General features: G+C 41.5%; 2 protein-coding genes across 2 annotated transcripts; one reads left to right on the forward strand and one right to left on the reverse strand.

Annotated features, from left to right (window-relative positions):
• Window positions 1–804: 804 nt before the first annotated feature.
• Window positions 805–14,599, reverse strand: hgsnat (heparan-alpha-glucosaminide N-acetyltransferase). The gene is made up of 18 exons (XM_079998454.1): window positions 14,483–14,599; window positions 13,404–13,519; window positions 12,805–12,941; window positions 11,952–12,070; window positions 11,684–11,753; window positions 10,117–10,186; window positions 8,728–8,831; window positions 8,269–8,345; window positions 7,814–7,844; window positions 6,678–6,838; window positions 6,465–6,580; window positions 4,836–4,957; window positions 4,589–4,715; window positions 4,075–4,161; window positions 3,897–3,974; window positions 3,624–3,694; window positions 3,077–3,189; window positions 805–2,380 (listed from the first exon to the last, which is right to left on the reverse strand). Exons 1-18 carry the CDS (start codon window positions 14,577–14,579, stop codon window positions 2,199–2,201), a joined length of 1,878 nt encoding a protein of 625 aa, XP_079854580.1. The 5' UTR covers window positions 14,580–14,599; the 3' UTR covers window positions 805–2,198.
• A 502-nt stretch (window positions 14,600–15,101) lies between these two features.
• On the forward strand, window positions 15,102–17,212 carry LOC307228889 (dynactin subunit 6-like). The gene is made up of 7 exons (XM_079998730.1): window positions 15,102–15,188; window positions 15,450–15,517; window positions 16,081–16,186; window positions 16,270–16,358; window positions 16,492–16,539; window positions 16,636–16,778; window positions 16,910–17,212. The coding sequence occupies exons 1-7, from the start codon at window positions 15,160–15,162 to the stop codon at window positions 17,000–17,002; spliced, it is 576 nt and encodes a 191-aa protein (XP_079854856.1). The 5' UTR covers window positions 15,102–15,159; the 3' UTR covers window positions 17,003–17,212.
• The last annotated feature ends 68 nt before the right edge of the window (window positions 17,213–17,280 follow it).

Below are 17,280 nucleotides of genomic sequence, written 5' to 3' on the forward strand. Positions count from 1 at the left end.
TCCCCCCCCCCCCCACAAGGTACCCGCACTCGAAGAGGATTCCCACGCCGCGTTGAGCAACACAGCGACGAGAGAGAGGGGGGGGGGTTAGAGAGATAAGTAAACTGGAAAAGATTACTCCTCTCGACGTGGCCAAAGAAAACAGATAATATCATAAAAATATAATAATAATAATAATAATAATAATGATGATGATGATGATGATGATGATAAAAAAAAACAATAGGATTTCCCACACTTTGTTCTGGGCCCCCAATAATAATAACAAATCAAATTCCATATATGATATACTTAAATGACACTCCTTTATGGGGGACGCATATCCTTTGGACATAAACAAAAGAAAACACCACTCACGCAGTGGAAAGTGGAAAGTATATTTATATATGGTTCATTTCTATGACAGCAATTGTACTTTTTTTTTTTTTTTTGTAATTTGTAACCAGGAACTGCATGAGCACTCATGCAGAATAATGTACAGTAGCACTTTATGCTGCATTACAGTTGGTTAAATCGGGGTACTGGGCATATGATGAGTTCTTTCAACTTTTAACACTTCAAGTACATGTAAGAGCAAGTACTTCTTTAATTTGACTTCAGTAGAAATGCCAAAGTGGTACTTTTACTGGAGTAGTCTTGTGCCAGGGGATATTTATTTAGGTCAAAGATGTGAGTATTTCTACCACCACCGCAAAAACACATCCTAGAAATCTGGTGTGAACAAATTGAAGAATGCAAACCATTGATTCAATACTTTAATTTAAATAAAAGTATCTTTTAACAGCAATTACCAAGTGTGTAAAAGCTTGATGAAAACATGCATATGAAAACATTTTCAAAACCATTGATAGCATACAGATACTGTACAATATTATCATGTGTGTATTTAAGGTGATTACATGTTTAACATTTCAATGAAATGGCGTTAGATGCCACTAGAAACAAGGCACCAAAAAAAAAACAACCCACTCAAATCCAGCTCTTGTGCAGCAGCTGAAAATGATTTATCTTGAACCATGTCCATACCAAGTTAAAAGTTCTCCATTTAGATGTGTTAAAGAAAAAAAAGAGGAATGCTGATTTGTTGAAGCATGATAAAGAAATCACACTTTACCCCAAAACATTAAACAAAACAAAAAACCCTGAAGGTTGTTAACTAAGGAATGTCTGATATCCAGTACGTATTCATTGCTTTATTGAATAGATGACTCTGGGGTCATTATGTGACATAATGATTGATATATAATCAACCTTTCTCCACTAGAAACAGCTAACATGCTTCAATGAGTCAAAAATATCATCTTATCATTATATATCATTTATCTTTTTGCACTGGAAATATTTCTCTCTATTTTAGTCCAATCCCCCAAATCCTATTAATCAAATATCCACGCAATTTCCAAGTTTAGATATTTGGCGGGAGTAGACTCTGCTTTGGAAAACCTTTGGCAAATCTTTGAATAAAGCCTGTTGATATTTGGGGTCATGTGCAGTTGACCCAACATCGGAAACGTGTCATATGTCTTAAGAAAATAAACCTGCCGACGTTGAGAAAAAGAATGAGATTTAGCTAAACCGCATCATAAAAAACGTTCTGTAATGATTTAAAAAATAAAATAAAATGTTCTTTTTTAATTGCAGATACTCCACGATGGTTGATTAAAGACCACAACCAGTACTTTTTTTTAGCAATTAGCTGTTTTTCTATGCTACCTGCTGCGATTAACTGATTCGACATTCACTGCAATACCATGGACAAATAAATTATTTGAGAACCAAAAGTTCCAAATGTCACACTATTGTTAAAGTGGTACTTGGCAAATAGTTACATATCATTATTCAAATTGCTACCCCCACTGACCGACTGATGAAATACAACCATTTTGCCACAATAACGTGGTGTTAAGTCCATTGAACGAGCCAACTGTCTATATAGAATAACCTTCCATCTTAAAACTCACGAGAGTGGCAGTAACTTTCATTTCTGCTCACCACTGTGGACCCGTTACCTAGCTGCTTAGTGTTGGTGAGAATTAGCATCAATATCTGGTTGTCATGGTGTTGCTATGCCTCCATTTCCTGTGTGGAGAGAAACTAAGTGTAAACGCAGGAAGACAATTTGTCTGGAGGTGGCCTTTAATCCCTTTGCCCCCACCCCTCCCTCCATTCCCTCTCCCGAGTCTCTTAGTGCTCAGGCTTTAAATCTTCCAGAAAATCTTCTTCTTGTAGAGGATGAAAGCGATAAGGACCCAACAGGAAGTGGCCAACAGGTTCTGGGTTAGGTGCTCTGCATGGGATTGGGTGTTGACCATGCGCCAACGGAAGGGGAAGTACTCCTCAAATATTTCATGGCCCACATACACCAAGATGGAGTTCATACCTGCCAGAGTGCAAAACAAGAGTAGAAATAAATAAAGGGGTATTTTCATTTCATCTTATTGTATTTATGGCTTTTTATATGCTCAATTGAAATAAATGAAGGGATATATTTTTTAAGCTGTAGCTCTACAACTATTTGGACACACACACACACACACACACACACACACACACACACTCTCCACCACCAAGAGTCCTTGTCTTCCTTCCTCTTCCCACATGATACACTGAGTACCTTCTTGAGCGTCTCCCTCACCACTTCTGCAGTTGTTTCCCAGTCATCTGGTAATCATTCATTCCCACCTATTGCCTGCCTTACCTCTTCCCCTTCCCATCAAATATTCAAAGAACATAGTACCAAATGTATCATTGGAGACAGATATTGTCCATTTCTAAGTAGAATATTTAACAACAATAACACCTGCCCTCACATCTGTTGTTACCCATACAAAAGTTATATTTTGGTATCATTCCCTACTTGTCCAAAAAGCTTTTAAGAATGGCCCAAATCAAACCGAGATTTGAGAACGCTAGCAGTAAATGCAAGCCTTTCAAGCAGCTCAGCTTTTTGTGATCGGATAGGTATTTTTACATTGTTAAAAGCTAAATCCTGTCCGACAGTCTCTCCGTCATTTCTATCTAGAACGGTCCTTAAACTCCACCCCTGTCTCCCGGCTGAACACAGAGCATGGCTCACCAGGGTAGTAGAAGGGGACTCCGGTCCACCACCTCTTCACATCCACTGTGTAATACACCAGCACCAGCACCACAAAGGCAAAACAGGCCAGTGACGTCACGTAGGAGAGAGACCTGCAACACACACACACACACACACACACACACACACACACACACACACACACACACACACACACACACACACACACACACACACACACACACACACACACACACACACACACACACACACACGTCCGTCGAGGGTCAGTATTCTCTGAACGAGACCTCTACATATTAATGAAAAATGCAATTACACAGCAGAAGGATCTTCAAAATTTCAGTAACATTGCATTAAAGAATAGGTTAATTATTTTTCTATCATTCAAATTGTTGGTTCCCATCATTCATAACTGTTTATAGCTCACAATATTCACAATTCACAAACAGTGCATTGTATCAGGGTTTCAGTGACTCTTCGGCACTTCTGAAAAATAGCGAACCTAGCCTTTAATTTTGTTTGTGAAGAATATGTGAATATGTTTGTGAAGCAAGAAGTGACTGACCACAAGTTCTTGTTCACAGGAATGAAGCCCCGGTCTCTGGAACATTTGGTGAGGATAGCGGATAGAACCCCCTGTGTGATACATGTATGATATGAGGACAAGAAGCACAAAACACCAACATTGTGTCTAAGAAATATAGTAAATATATAGTTCGACTGCAACACGATGAATAAAAAAAAAAAAAGCAATGGTACACAGTGTGAAACCACAAAAGACAGATGTACACATAGATGAAAAAACTCAATATGTTTGTAGAGCATCTCATGTTCTTACCAAGAATAGACCCCATATCAGGAACCTGGATATTATTTTTGAATGGGCATCTCTGTAGTGTAGGAGAATTTTACCTGCCTGGGAAAACGCCAAAAATGAAACATGAAACCTGAAACACGTCCCTTTCTCTCTCTGACATTTGTATAATGATATTTTAGATAATACAGCCATGACATACCTGCAATCCGAGGAAAGCCATGAGGACAGAATTGATGCTTCCTAGAACACCTTCTGGGTCAAAAGGCATCTGAGTTGCATAAATCACCTGAATTAAATGGGGGGGGGGGGTTGAGATTATTGAAAATAAAGTCAAAGGAGACTGACGGTTTCCTGTTACAAGATATTTGTCCAATTCATTGCCATTGTCATTATCTACATACTTCGACAATCGTAAATTGTGTACATACATAAAGTATGAAAGTTTGTATTTGTTTTTATGTAGACCATATGTATACAGTACATAAAGTATACATACAATTGTAGAAGTAATAATTCATAATAATCAATATATTAATACCTAGCAGGCAAATATAATTGACCTCAGATGGATTCTATAACATGGGATTTTGGAGATAAAAGCAGATATTGTGATACATTAATTGTAAAAAATTTTCCTTAATGAAGCCCTAGCACCGTGTAATAGAATAAACATATTGTTGTTATGATTTTGGCATGTATTTCTAGTCACTAACCCGTGAGGAGGGCATCTGGTAGATGTGATTGTCCCCAAGCAGCCAGCGGTCGATGTACCCTGCCGCTCCACCGGTGCAGTTGGAGTAAAGTCCCATGTCCCCAATTCCACCTGGCCCCAAGTAGCCACTGCACAAAGAGAGAAGGGGTCCAATGCAAAAAGAGGGCAGAGTAAGAGATCAGAGGTTAAGTAGTGGAGATCACACCAGTGGTTTATGAGGCGTAATCAAGTGAATTCTGTACACTTACGATGGGCAGCCAGGTACGGGAAGCAGGAAGGTGAGACATAACCAGACTGCTTCCAAGACAAGCACGAAAAGCCAGGCCGGCCAGTATAGTAAGATCTCCCGACCAGGATACCACCAAGCATCCTGGAGATGATACAAACACAACGGCATGCCTCTATAGTAAACAACACAGGCGTCACGATTCCGATTCAAAATCGAAAACCCACTGAAACGACCGTTCAATTTCGAACCTTGAAATCACAATCAGGTTCGCGATTCTCCCCGTATTTTTGTGGGTAATATTGTCCGACATGGTCGCCATATTAGGGTGGTCTAGATCCGCCGGTAAACAAATGCAATGTGCGCTGGAGGGTGTCGGCTCCGAATCGACTTCCATGAAATCTGGTTAGAAGTTGGGCGCACTGGGATCTACCCCAGAGGGTCCACTGCACCGCATCCCTCAACGCACACTGCACCGCCCACCGGGCACTAGGGCTGCAAACAAAATTTGAATAGAACTTGAATATTACAAAACAATAAAGTTCAATATAAGTTCATCCAGTTTGTTGCACAGTGAACGCACATTAGAGAGAAATATTTGTGGTAACGGTCTGTGAAGTCTGCGTCCGCGGAGACGCACCAGCGCGTCTCCCTCTCCTCCGGCGTTTCACTGTGTACAAGGGAGAGTGCGTCTTTGACCAGAATGTCCAGTAATTCCACAGATGTGGAAGTGGGCTACGGAATGTCCTCTAGTGCCGAGGTTCCCAACCACCGGCATTGGCCGTGAGAACACGGGCGGGAATCTTTCAGGAGGGACCTACGATCTGCTCATCGAAAGCTTTAATTTTCTTTGTTTGGTGAAAAGATTGCTCTAATAGTAGCCGCAGGTGGCAATTTGCCTTTCACTACGAGCGTTCCCCTGACAAAAACTGAATCCGTTTTTCTGTGTTTATTTTGGTGAGTAACTTAAAAGTAGTGTATGGAGTAACTTATCGTTTATTATTCTAAAGTGTAGTTCTGCTAAAGCTCTTAACTGTTTAGGTGTGTTTTTAAAATATTTTCATATTTGTGATTATTACTTATAATTTTTTATTTTAAAATAAAAATTTCTTATTGAGAACCAAGTGTTTTTCTTTACAAATCAAGAGTCGGTAGTGAGTGCTGGAAAAAAATAAAATAAAAGTTTAAATTTGGAGAATCGTGACACCCCTAGTAAACAAATGCGTAAAAAAAGTCATACTGTGCAAAATATTACCATTTTACGTACATTAAATAGACATTTTCAATCTTTATAATTGCCGTTTTGTTTAAACAAAAAGGGATTAGTGATTGTGCTTGCTTGCATTAGGAATGAAACTAGGTAGGTACAAAATACAAGCCGAGGCAAGGCAAAGAGGAAGTTTGGTCTGGTTCTAAAACCAGGCTTCCTCCTAGCCATGGCAACTCAGTGAAACTAAGAAGATAAAGAATAAGAGAACAAATTCCCTTGGGAGCAAGCAAGGCCTCCGGAGTTGTACAGCTTTAATTCAATTAAAACATGAAAAAAAAATGCTGTTGCGTTACTACTGTATAGTAACAACACTGGTGCCCGAAAGGCAAATTGAAAGTTGAGAATAAAATAAATAAATAATAAAAGCGGGTTTTTGCAGACCGTGGGAAGATTGCCGATGTCAACTTTGGCCACCAACGAATCCAGCATGGCCACCATCAGGTAGGACCAGGCCAGGCGCTGCAGCACACCGGGGATCCGCAGGGTGTCCCACGACACTACAAAGGAGAGGTGGTGAGGATATTGATGTATGTTGGTGATATAAACCTATGGGCTACGTTTGCCGGTGGGAGTGTGCACGTGCTGTGTACTGACGGGGTCCCTGGCAGTAGTTTGGGTTGATGACGAGGACTCCAATGAGGAAGAGCTGCAGGCTCCGCCACACGGCCTTCCGCAGCAGGGAGGCGCGAGAGCAGCCCGTGCGCAGCAGCGAGTTGACCGACAGCGCCACCGACGTCCCCATGATGAACACAAACCTGAGAAAATCCAGTAATGGGAAGAAATAACAATAAAGCGTCTGAAGATTTTTGGGGAAGAATCCTCAGAGAGAACAAATAAACAAACAAAACACACACACTTAAAAATGTTGTTTCATACATGAAGGAAACAAACGAAAATAAATAGATCTAAAATAAACCCAGGCACGGGAGCCAGGAATCACCGCTGTCTGGAGGAGAAAAAAAATAAAATAATACTCTGCTCCAATTCTCTAAGGTAACAGTAGGTTTCCATTTCTCCTTTTCCATACAAGGAAGAAACTAAGGAAACAAAATCACAAGATTTGCACCTGCCACGGTCTCACCGACCACACTACGGAGGTGCGGTGAAAACACTTGCTTAATTAGGCATTTTAAAAGACGAGCAAAATTAAAGACAAAAAAGGATCAAATCGTTAAATTATCCCGGAGATAGCCAGGGCTCCCCAGCCCCGGTAACAGGTGTGTCTGAGTGTGCTCTGCACTGCCGGGTTGTTCCTCCAATATCAGAACCGAACTGAACCGAACCGAAGAAAGAAAGAAAGAAAGAGAGAGGGAGAGAGAGAGAGAGAGAGAGAGTCTGTTTCAGAATAACCTGGAAACGGCGTCTAGGGTGATTTATTTCTTCTTTCTTAAGGATTTATCCAGACGGGAAGAAAAGCGGCAACGCGGAATACGAGTTCCTTTCCGCACACCCTTTGAATTGGGCTTTACAGGTCATTAAATGAGCAAAATAAAAGGACAAAAATCGTCCAAAAGACAACCGCAGATGGACTCGGCCCATTGCCAAAGCTTAATAAGCTGCTTTTGTTCTCCCAGGCCCCCACCAGCCAGTTTGGGTTTAAGTTATTAGTTTCTGATCAAACCTTTCACTCATACATTGAAAACACAAGCAATGACCTAAACTTACGTAGAGTCATACATGACTTAATTTATTCTGATTGATAAATGGATGGTTTGTGACACTACGCTTACCAAGGGAAGACCAGATCGGCGACAGTAAGACCTGAAATACAAACAATAAAAGAAAATCAGAAAACGGCAAATGTATAAAACAAAACCGGATACTGTACAACAGCTCTTTCTCTGGAAAAAAAACCCAAAACAAAACAAAAAAAAAAAAAAACACTGAATGAAACACTGACAACAACACGACAGTTTTGACTCAACAGCCAAACAATATAAACTAAAGACGGTGACACATTCAAAGAAATTGAGAAAATGTCATCCGTAATGTAGATATCATGTACAAGCTTGTTTTACTACATTAGAACTATGTAAAATGTCAGGAAATGTTAAGTAAATACAGCGTATCTCTCTACGGTCGATAACTTCTGTAGTCATACACTGCTCAGCTCTACAGTCAAGGCCATGCGTGATTGTGGATACAGATGTGATGAAGATGATATAGATGTCAAAATGGCGCTCACCGTTCCAGCTCTCGTGTCTGAAGAACCAGTATCGTCCTCCCCCGTAGTTGACAAACACCATGACAACCAAGGAAATCCTAAGTGTCAAGGGAGAAAGCCGAATTACTCCATCGCATTTTGTCATCCTTTCGGTTTGAAGTGATAGAGCTCGGCCTCTCCCTTGGTCCACCCCAGCGGGCGGGAGCCAACGCCTGCCACTAATACCTCGTGCATCCTTAATGAAGACGGCTTAGACTACAACTGAAAAAATTGCCCAATCTGATTCATTTTGCATAAAAGTATTTTGTTACAATTACTAAATCTAAATATAATACACATAAAGGCAATGAATATACAAAACTTGTATATCACCAAATCAGAAATAACAATACAACGCTGTGCACAGAAGCCTAAATCTCAACCACTATTGCTGAAATGAAATTGTATCAAAGGAATTCCATGAAGGGGGCAGGGCCCTACCCTCTGAAAGTGTCCAGGGACCTCAGCCTCTTGCTGGCGACTGGCTGTGGAGGAAGGATGTTGTCATTGGTCGTCTCCACTACCCAGCCTGGAGAGCCCAGCTCCTGAAAGAGAGGGGAGGAAGTTGGAAATGTTGGAAATAACTCATGAAGGTAAGATATTTTCACGGTCTACAGAGCAATTAGTCGGTGAGGCAGAGCTGTTCGCATTCCTTAAATTCAGCATTCACTCTGGCATTACAAATTTTAAATTCAAGGATTTTTAAGTACCTTTTGAAGCACTATTTTTTCCAATATTAAGGATTCCACGCAAAACATTATGAAATATTCAAAATTTCAATGTGATCTTTATAAATGCAAATAAAATATAATCTTAGTCTCACTGTCTATTATTTATATTAGTATATATATTATATGTATATGTTTGTAATCTCATTGTCACCTACTATTAAAAGTAGTAGTCTACCGATTGATCATCGGCCGATAAAATTGGGTCGATATTTACATATTTTGAGATAATCAGCATCGGCCAATGCCTGCGCTCACAAGGCTGATAAACAAAAAATGTCTGCAGACTAGTGTCGAAAATATCAATTTTTATACACATTTCGATTCTGAATATTTACTCATTTTCCGCACTATGGACATACCGGTAGCAGCCGCTCCCTCGCTCCTTTAATGAGCTAACACCATAACTAATAAATGAGACGGTGAAGACAGTGAGTGAGTGAGTGAGAGGAGGCGGGGCTGCGTGTGTGACTCGCTGTCAGAGTTAAGAGAGAGCGATGAAGCACTGCTGGTACCCATAGGGCCGTAAGCCATAGCGCAGAAAATGAGTGATGCATTAGTGTTAAATAAATGTTCATTTAAGTTCAGCAATTTTGTCTCTCATGCGTCATTATTATTAAATTGTTGTATTTTATCAGATGCAAAAAAACAACAACAACATGATATCAGCGTTATATATCGGCCATCGGCCACCCCGCTCTCTAAATATCGGCATTAGCCATTGAAAAACCGACATTGGTCGACCACTAATTGTAAGTGCTTATTTCCAACCATGCTGGATTAAATGTACATTTCGGGCATAATCAAGGCTGTAAAGGCGATCCTGGAAATGTTTTATGACATTATGATTTGAACAACAAAACCGGGGGGTGGGGGGGGGGTTCAGCACAGGTTTTTAATTATCATTATTTTCAAGCACTTCCGCACAAATGGGGCTATTTCCAAGGTATTCCAGTACTTACAATTTCTGAGAATGAAATTCAAGCACTTTAAGCACCTCAGGGACCCGGTAAGAACCCTGTGTATTATATCATGTTCATTTATTTTAAGCTGAGCTACAGAGAAATCCTCATCTAGGTCGGGTTCTAAATGGCACACTCACAGAGTTGATGAGCCGCTCTGTCTCCATGGAGCTGCCGAGCCTCAAGAGGAAATTCCTGACCACATCCAGTCTAGGAAAAAAGCGCAATTAATCAATTAGTAACATTTGATACGGTAATGTTCACAGTTCCCACTCATGACATGGGAATACAGTCCACAGGGTGTTGTCAATTGATGCGCATGAAGTGTTTATTTTTTTTATTTTTTTTTATTAACCAAGCCTAGACTTTTATTTTTATTAAACTGTAATAAAATAAGTCACTTTTTTTAACCTCCGGCTTAATTTAATGTGATTAATTCTTGATCCTTTTCTGTTCTCTTATATTCTATTATCAAACCTTTCTGACCAGTAATACTTCCATTTTTTTATGTCACTAAATTACTTTCCCAACAATATCACATTTACTAGGGGTGTCACGACTCTCCAAATACATGATTTGATTAGATTTTCGATTTTAAGGTCACGATCACACTTTTTTTTTTCTGACAGCTATGCCATTGCTAGACTATTGAGTCTTAATTTGTTAAGAAACACTTACACTTAACACTTAAGTTTCTCAATAAGTAACGAAATTATTAATTAATTTGAATATTAAAAATGATAAATAACAAAAATACGAGAATATTTAAACAAATAACAGAAACAGCTAAGAGCTTTATCAAAACTAGACTTTAGAATAATAAACACTAAGTTTCTTAATACACTTCATTTAAGTTACTCACCAAAATAAGCGCAGGAAAACAGAGGTTATTTTTGTCAGAGAGAAAAGCTGGTTTTAAAAAGGCATTGACTACCTGCAGCTACGCAGCTCTGATAAGAGCAATCTTTTCTCCAAACAAAGCAAATAAATACTGTAGATGTATTTAATTTACCCCTTTTCCTGCTGCTCCTACAGTCCGTGAGCCGGTGGTTGGGAACCTCGGCACTAGAGGACATTCCGTCGGTGACGGTCTAGTTTATTACTCACTTTCATTTACTGGACATTCTGGTCAAAGACAAACTCTCCCTTGTTACAGTGAAACGCCGGAGGAGAGAGACGCGCTGGTGCGTCTGCCGACGCAGACTTTACACACTGTTACCGCAAATATTTCTCTCTAATGTGCGTTCACTGTGCAACAAACTCGATGAACTTAAATTTAACTTTATTGTTATTTTTTGATAATATTCAAACTCTATTCAAATGTCTTTCCTGCCGCTCTAGTGCCAGGTGGGCGGTGCAGTGTGCGTTGAGGGATGTGGCGCAGTGCACCCCTCCAGAGCCGAACGAACCTAGCGGACACTGTATTTGTTTAACGGCGGATCTTGACCGCCCCAATATGGCGACCATGACATTACCCCAAAAAATACTGGGAGAACTGCGAACCTCATTGTGATTTCTGAGTTCGAAATCGAACGCTCACTTTGAACGATTTTCGATTTTTAATCAGAATCAAGATACCCCTAACATGCACACAATTACACAGCACAGTGTAATCGTGCTTATCACACAACCTAATTTAAATATGTTTAATGCCACGCACAAGAATAAAGGGGCAAGTTTCTTTGCAATAGTAAAAAAGTGATTTACCCTAATATCGTTGTGCCAATGGCTGAGAATATGGTCAGGCCCGTTAGCAAGAGGAAGGCTATCAGGATGGCTGTGGAGAAAATATTTGAAAAATGGTTGTTGCTGTAATGAAAAGAGAGCAACACTTCAAACGTAAAATGCGACAAACTGCTGCAGAGCTCAAATATATTATTTATAGAAGGCATCAAATGGTCATTCATAATGCTTAAAAATAAAAAAAACCTATAGCAGCGTCTATTTAATGTTTGTTCTTATGAATAGAACTCACGTATGAAGCTGTTTACGGGCTCCGCGTCCGTGACCATGGAACAGTTGACGACCGACGAGTCACTGAGGTTTTTTAGCCACAGGGAGTAGTTGCCGTGCTCGCCAAAGTGGAAAGGAACCCTGGGAGTTAGCCAGATACCGGTAATAGCACATGAGCATAACACACGGCATGGACATGATATTGCTCTGTATCAAACAGAGTACAGTATATCTTTTCACAACACAGCTGATTACGAGTCAGAACAATGTACACTTCTTTATACACTCATATATTCAATGTTTTGATATTCTAATTGTTTCAAACCTTTTTTCCAGATAAATATTAACAAATCATTATGGTTGTGGGGAATGGCAAAATATTTAAATGGTGATTTTCAAAGCATATTGTATAACATATATACAATATCATCATATATTTGAGCGGGGTTGTGGTGGCAGAGGAACATCTGGGCACTTTCTTTGTGTTAATGTAGTTTTAATGCGATCGCACAAGGATTCTTTTCACTAGAGAAGAGATCCTTAACATCGGGAACTCTACCACTAATTTATAATTTATATCCATTACAATAACTCACCCTGCGCTTAGAATCGCACTTCTATATTCTGTATATTTTTTATGTATTTGAGTACTTCTGTTTTGTATTTTTCGATTACTTGTGTATATTTGCCGTTTTATCTTATTTTTACTTATTCTACTTTTTTCTATATTATTTTATCTAAAAAAATGAATTATGACTGTCAAGCTTTTTAAAAAGCTGTAGGGTTGTCTGTAGACACACACCAATAATCACCATGACAAATTCCCCGTACATGTAAATGCACCTGATAGAAAAAAATGATCCTGATTCACCCACGTGCAGAGTTCCAGGTTGAATGAGGAGCTGTTGAGCTGCAGAGTGATGCCATGTTGTGTTCCCACAATGAAGTCTGCGGAGCTGGGCGAGCCCGGACCCAGCCTGGCGGGCACCAAGCCCAGCGTCTGGTACAAGCACTAACAAAGGAGAAATATAATTACCAAAACAATAACAAGAAGCCATCATCGTAACTTAATATCTGGGTATAGATTTCTGTGTACCAAAACTACTTCTTCATAATTTATGTATATAGATAGATCGAATATGTGAAATGCAATGGCCAGTTGCACAAAGGTTTATCTCACTTTATTTTCAGTGTGTGTTTAATTTTTTTTTGTTTTGTTGAATTCCTACTCGACCCAGACTTAACCTGGTTTTATTTAATTTTTTTGGGCCCAACTTTACTTAATAATTGAATATATGGTCATTGGATAGACAGATAGAGTGGGAAAAGGGGAGGGAGGGATGGGAATGTATATTGTTGTCGTTATTGTCTATGTTGTTAGACCTAAAGCCATGAAAATATTGTTGAAAAAAAAACAACAACAAAACATCATGGCCATCATGAAAAATACTTTATATTGTGTAAAGTCTTCTACCTGGTAGCAGTGCTCTGACATCCAGGACACCACCACAGCAGTGTCCAGCTCATTTTTAATCGTCAGAAAAGCCTCGTCCATCTTCAGGGATGTGGATTTATGATGAGGACCACGCGCTAAATCAGAAAAGAGAAATACACATTGCAATGTTATTTTGATTGCTGATTGTAACGACGCAAATCAAAAAGTCATTAAAAAAAACAAAACATGTAGCGCGACCTTCATAAGAGAAAGAGAGGGGAAGAGGTTCTCAAAAACAGAGGTTCTCAACGTGGGGTCTGGGGTCTCCCAGGAGTCCTTCAGGAGGTCCCAGGGGGTCCCCTGAATATAATTAAATATACCGTATAATAATAGATTAACTTCAGTGTTGGCACCGTTAGAGATCGTAGACTAACGACTGTTTTGATGTTTAGTTCCATTGTTCTCTCATTGATGATGGCCTAGAGAGGCGTGGACGCTTGGGACTAAATCAAATCAAACAATAAAAACATTCTCCGATTGGGGTCCCAGCAAATGGGGGGTCCCTGGTCTGATTCATATCAAACTGAATGTTCTTTAAATGAAAAAAGGTTGCGAATCACCGCTCCAACAAGACCCCACACTCGGCGCAGCCACCGTTTAGACAGATTTAACACAGATACAGTACTCGGGCAATTATCGTTGCCTGGGCCTCCCATGTCTACTATTGCAATCGTCTTTTGAGAGATATTCATGTGACGACTAAAGCCGCAACTTACCTCAGCGGTTTGGACTTCAGTAAATGCACCTATTTCCTCCTTATCTTGCCGATTGCCGGACCCTCCTATCAACGCGAGCGCGGAGCTAGCTAGTGCTCTGCGCCCAGGGAGGCATGTGAGGCGGGTGGACTCCCCGACCACACGATCGATCACATGCTCCATCAATCGGCTTCTCGGGAGATTAAAAGCCGCCCCGGAGGGGAGTTCAAACTGGGTGTTGTTCGGGGGCGGGGTGGCTGCGAGGAGGAGTGACCAACGCTAAGAATTGGCGTTCCTGCTGACGTCTCGGTGGAGACCTACGCGTTTAGAGCGCCCGGGGGGGTTCTACGTGGTTCTACTCACCGGAGGAGAGTTGCGCGGTCAGTGGCGCCACACACACGGCGGCCAGCAAGGCAACCAGTGGAAGAAGCCCCGACCCGGGGTTAATAGGCCGCGCCATCACGACACCCGCTCCGCTGTTCGCCGGCACCCGAAGCCCGTCGGCGTCGCGAGCCTTCCCATGGCTGTCGCCACTTCCCGTTTCCCCGCTGGACATCGTAGTGCGAGAGAGAAGGGACAAAGTTCGCACACGCGATTCGGGGGTCCGACGCGCTATCGAGTTCGGTGGAAGGCGCCGATAAGAAGAGTCACAACACTGTTGGCTCAAATCACAACGGCGATGTAGTTATAGATATGGATCAATGGAGAAAACAATAATAAAGAAGAATAAAAATGGCAATACACAAAAAAAAAAATAAATAATAATAATAATAATAATAATGATAAACCTTCTGACAAGAGTTGGACGTTATTTGCATGAGTACGTTTGTTATTCCGTGCATGTGATAATAATGCTGTGTTATTTAACGTGCCACTCGGGGAGTCACGCGTGGGGCGTGACGGCGCCGCGCTCCGCTGCGCTTCCGCACCACGCGGCGCTCCGCTGCGGTTCACCGCCGCGCCTGCGCACTTGCGGAGTCGCCCGGGCGAGGGCTTGGGAGTCGATCGCCGATCGAGCGGGGAAGCGCGTCGCTCTCGCCATGACGGAGAAAACAGCCGCTCCGAGAAGGTAACGGTGATCATGATGGCGCGTTCATATTCGACGTCATTCCTCTGTCACCATTCGCACATACGGGCGAAGGAAGTTTGTTTTGTTGTTGTTTTTTTCCCCAACGATTTAAGTGGCGTGATATGAACGGTGTGCGCAGCGTTAGCTTTAGCTTTAGCGCACACGTTGAAACTTTGTTGTCAACGAATGCAACGTGTGTCCACTTGAATCGAGCTTCTGTTGTTGTTTTTTGTTTGTTTGTTTGTTGTTTGTTTTGTCTAGCAGCGTCAGGATCGCTGCCGGGGCCGTTGTGTGCGTTGAAAGTGAGATCAGAGGAGACGTGACGATCGGTAATGCGACCCGCACCCTGCCCGGTCACAGCGGCTTTCCTTCTGTAATTGCGTTGTACTTAAAGTGGTAATCCACGAGATCGTGCGGGTCCTGTGTCTTTTCCTTTATGACAACGAGCCATTCCGTGTATTGGGGTTATGCGTGTGCGCGCCTCTGGATTTGGGGCGGCGGAGTGGCTCAGTTTTACCGTTGTTGGTGGCGGGGTCCGCCTTCCCCGGCAAGGAGCAGTGGACGCCAGTGTATTCGATAAACAAGCGTAGCTCGTCGAGCTGTCGACACGGCTGCGTTCACCGAAACGAAACCGCGCCCACTCCGAACTTTGTTGTGAACGTGCCTCCTCGAGTGACCAAGAAACGAGCAACAACAAGTCAATCGATCGAAGGGTCAACTTTAGAGAAGGAAACGTGTCCGCCGAGTGCAAACACGGAGGTTGAAATTTGATTTGCAGTGTGACACAGACGATCTCACAGATTGCCACTTTAAGGAATGTTTGATTTTATTTTATTTTATTTTTATTTTTTTTACCTGGAGAGATGCATCCACCCCCAATGTTTTCTCTCAGGCGCCAGGACGGTGGTCCACCCCAAAGCTCGTATCATCGCAGAGTCGGGGCCCATCGTGATCGGAGAAGGCAACCTGATCGAGGAGCAGGCGCTCATTATCAATAGGTGATCAAATGATCATAATGGTCCAATCTGTCGTCGGGGTGCATTGTTGTTCTATATTCATCTATAACCCTAACCCTAAATAGTTATCCAGAGAACATTACACCTGATTCTGAGGGAGTGGAGCCGAAGACCATGACCATCGGCATCAACAATGTGTTTGAAGTGGGATGCGGTATCCTTTTGGCGTTGCGTAGCGTGACTGCCGCTACAAGCGCACTACATAGATTCTAATGGACCAACTTTGTTTTTGCAGCAGCTTTACAATACTTGGAACAATCACATATTCCCCTTAACCCACCCCATAGTATCCCAAGCCCTGAAAATTGGAGACAACAATGTCATAGAATCTAAAGGTGTGCGTTTTCATTTTCTATCATGTTTTCATGCTAAATGTAAGCATTGTGCCATCATTTAAAATGACGTCCTTTTCTGCCTTCTCCCCCATTTAGCTGATGTCGGTAGGAATGTGATCCTTACCAGTGGCTGCATCATTGGCGCGTTCTGCCAGGTCAACACCTGTGAGGTTATACCTGATAACACCGTCATCTACGGCTCTGGGTGTATGAGAAGAGTACAGACAGAGAGACCGCAGGTATATGGTCTTACATGCTCTTCACCTTTTTAAGAAATTTCACAAATGTTCAAGGATAATGGTGGAGGGGGGGGAAAAAAAAAAGACCACTTGTCCCTTTACGCTTTAATATGCTGTTTCATCCTCCACAGCCCCAGACGCTCCAGCTTGACTTTCTGATGAAGATTCTGCCAAACTACCACCACTTAAAGAAAACAGTCAAGTCCATCCACAACGCAAGCTAGAGATGTACTTGATACTTAATGGGAATGGCTTACTCATTGTAGCTAGAATGGGCATATTTAAAAGACAATTGCTTGAAAAAGGAAAAATGTACATATTATGGAAAATTTTATTAGCACGTTTGCTTAACCCACTAAAGATTTTCTACCCTGTAACGCTTGAACTTCAGAATCATGTATCTGTATTTTATGGTGGTTCACTTTGTTTACTATAGCTAATAAAATGCTTTCAAAAATGCTGGACCCCCCCCCGCCCCCAACAAATTTATTGTGTCATTCAG

The sequence above is a fragment of the Zeus faber genome, assembly GCF_960531495.2.
Source record: "Zeus faber genome assembly, chromosome: 4".
Taxonomy (NCBI): Eukaryota; Metazoa; Chordata; class Actinopteri; order Zeiformes; family Zeidae; genus Zeus; species Zeus faber.

Bases quoted from the DNA above. Each gene is read 5' to 3' on its own strand.
- hgsnat (XM_079998454.1), bottom strand. From the start codon at position 14,579: ATGGCGCGGCCTATTAACCCCGGGTCGGGGCTTCTTCCACTGGTTGCC. The intron at 12,071-12,804 runs GTGGGTGAATCA...GCTAACTCCCAG, and splicing joins TTCAACCTGGAACTCTGCAC to GGTTCCTTTCCACTTTGGCG. The intron at 3,190-3,623 runs GTCAGTCACTTC...TGTGTGTTGCAG, and splicing joins CCTGTGAACAAGAACTTGTG to GTCTCTCTCCTACGTGACGT.
- LOC307228889 (XM_079998730.1), top strand. From the start codon at position 15,160: ATGACGGAGAAAACAGCCGCTCCGAGAAG. The intron at 15,189-15,449 runs GTAACGGTGATC...TGTTTTGTCTAG, and splicing joins AAAACAGCCGCTCCGAGAAG to CAGCGTCAGGATCGCTGCCG. The intron at 16,187-16,269 runs GTGATCAAATGA...AACCCTAAATAG, and splicing joins CAGGCGCTCATTATCAATAG to TTATCCAGAGAACATTACAC.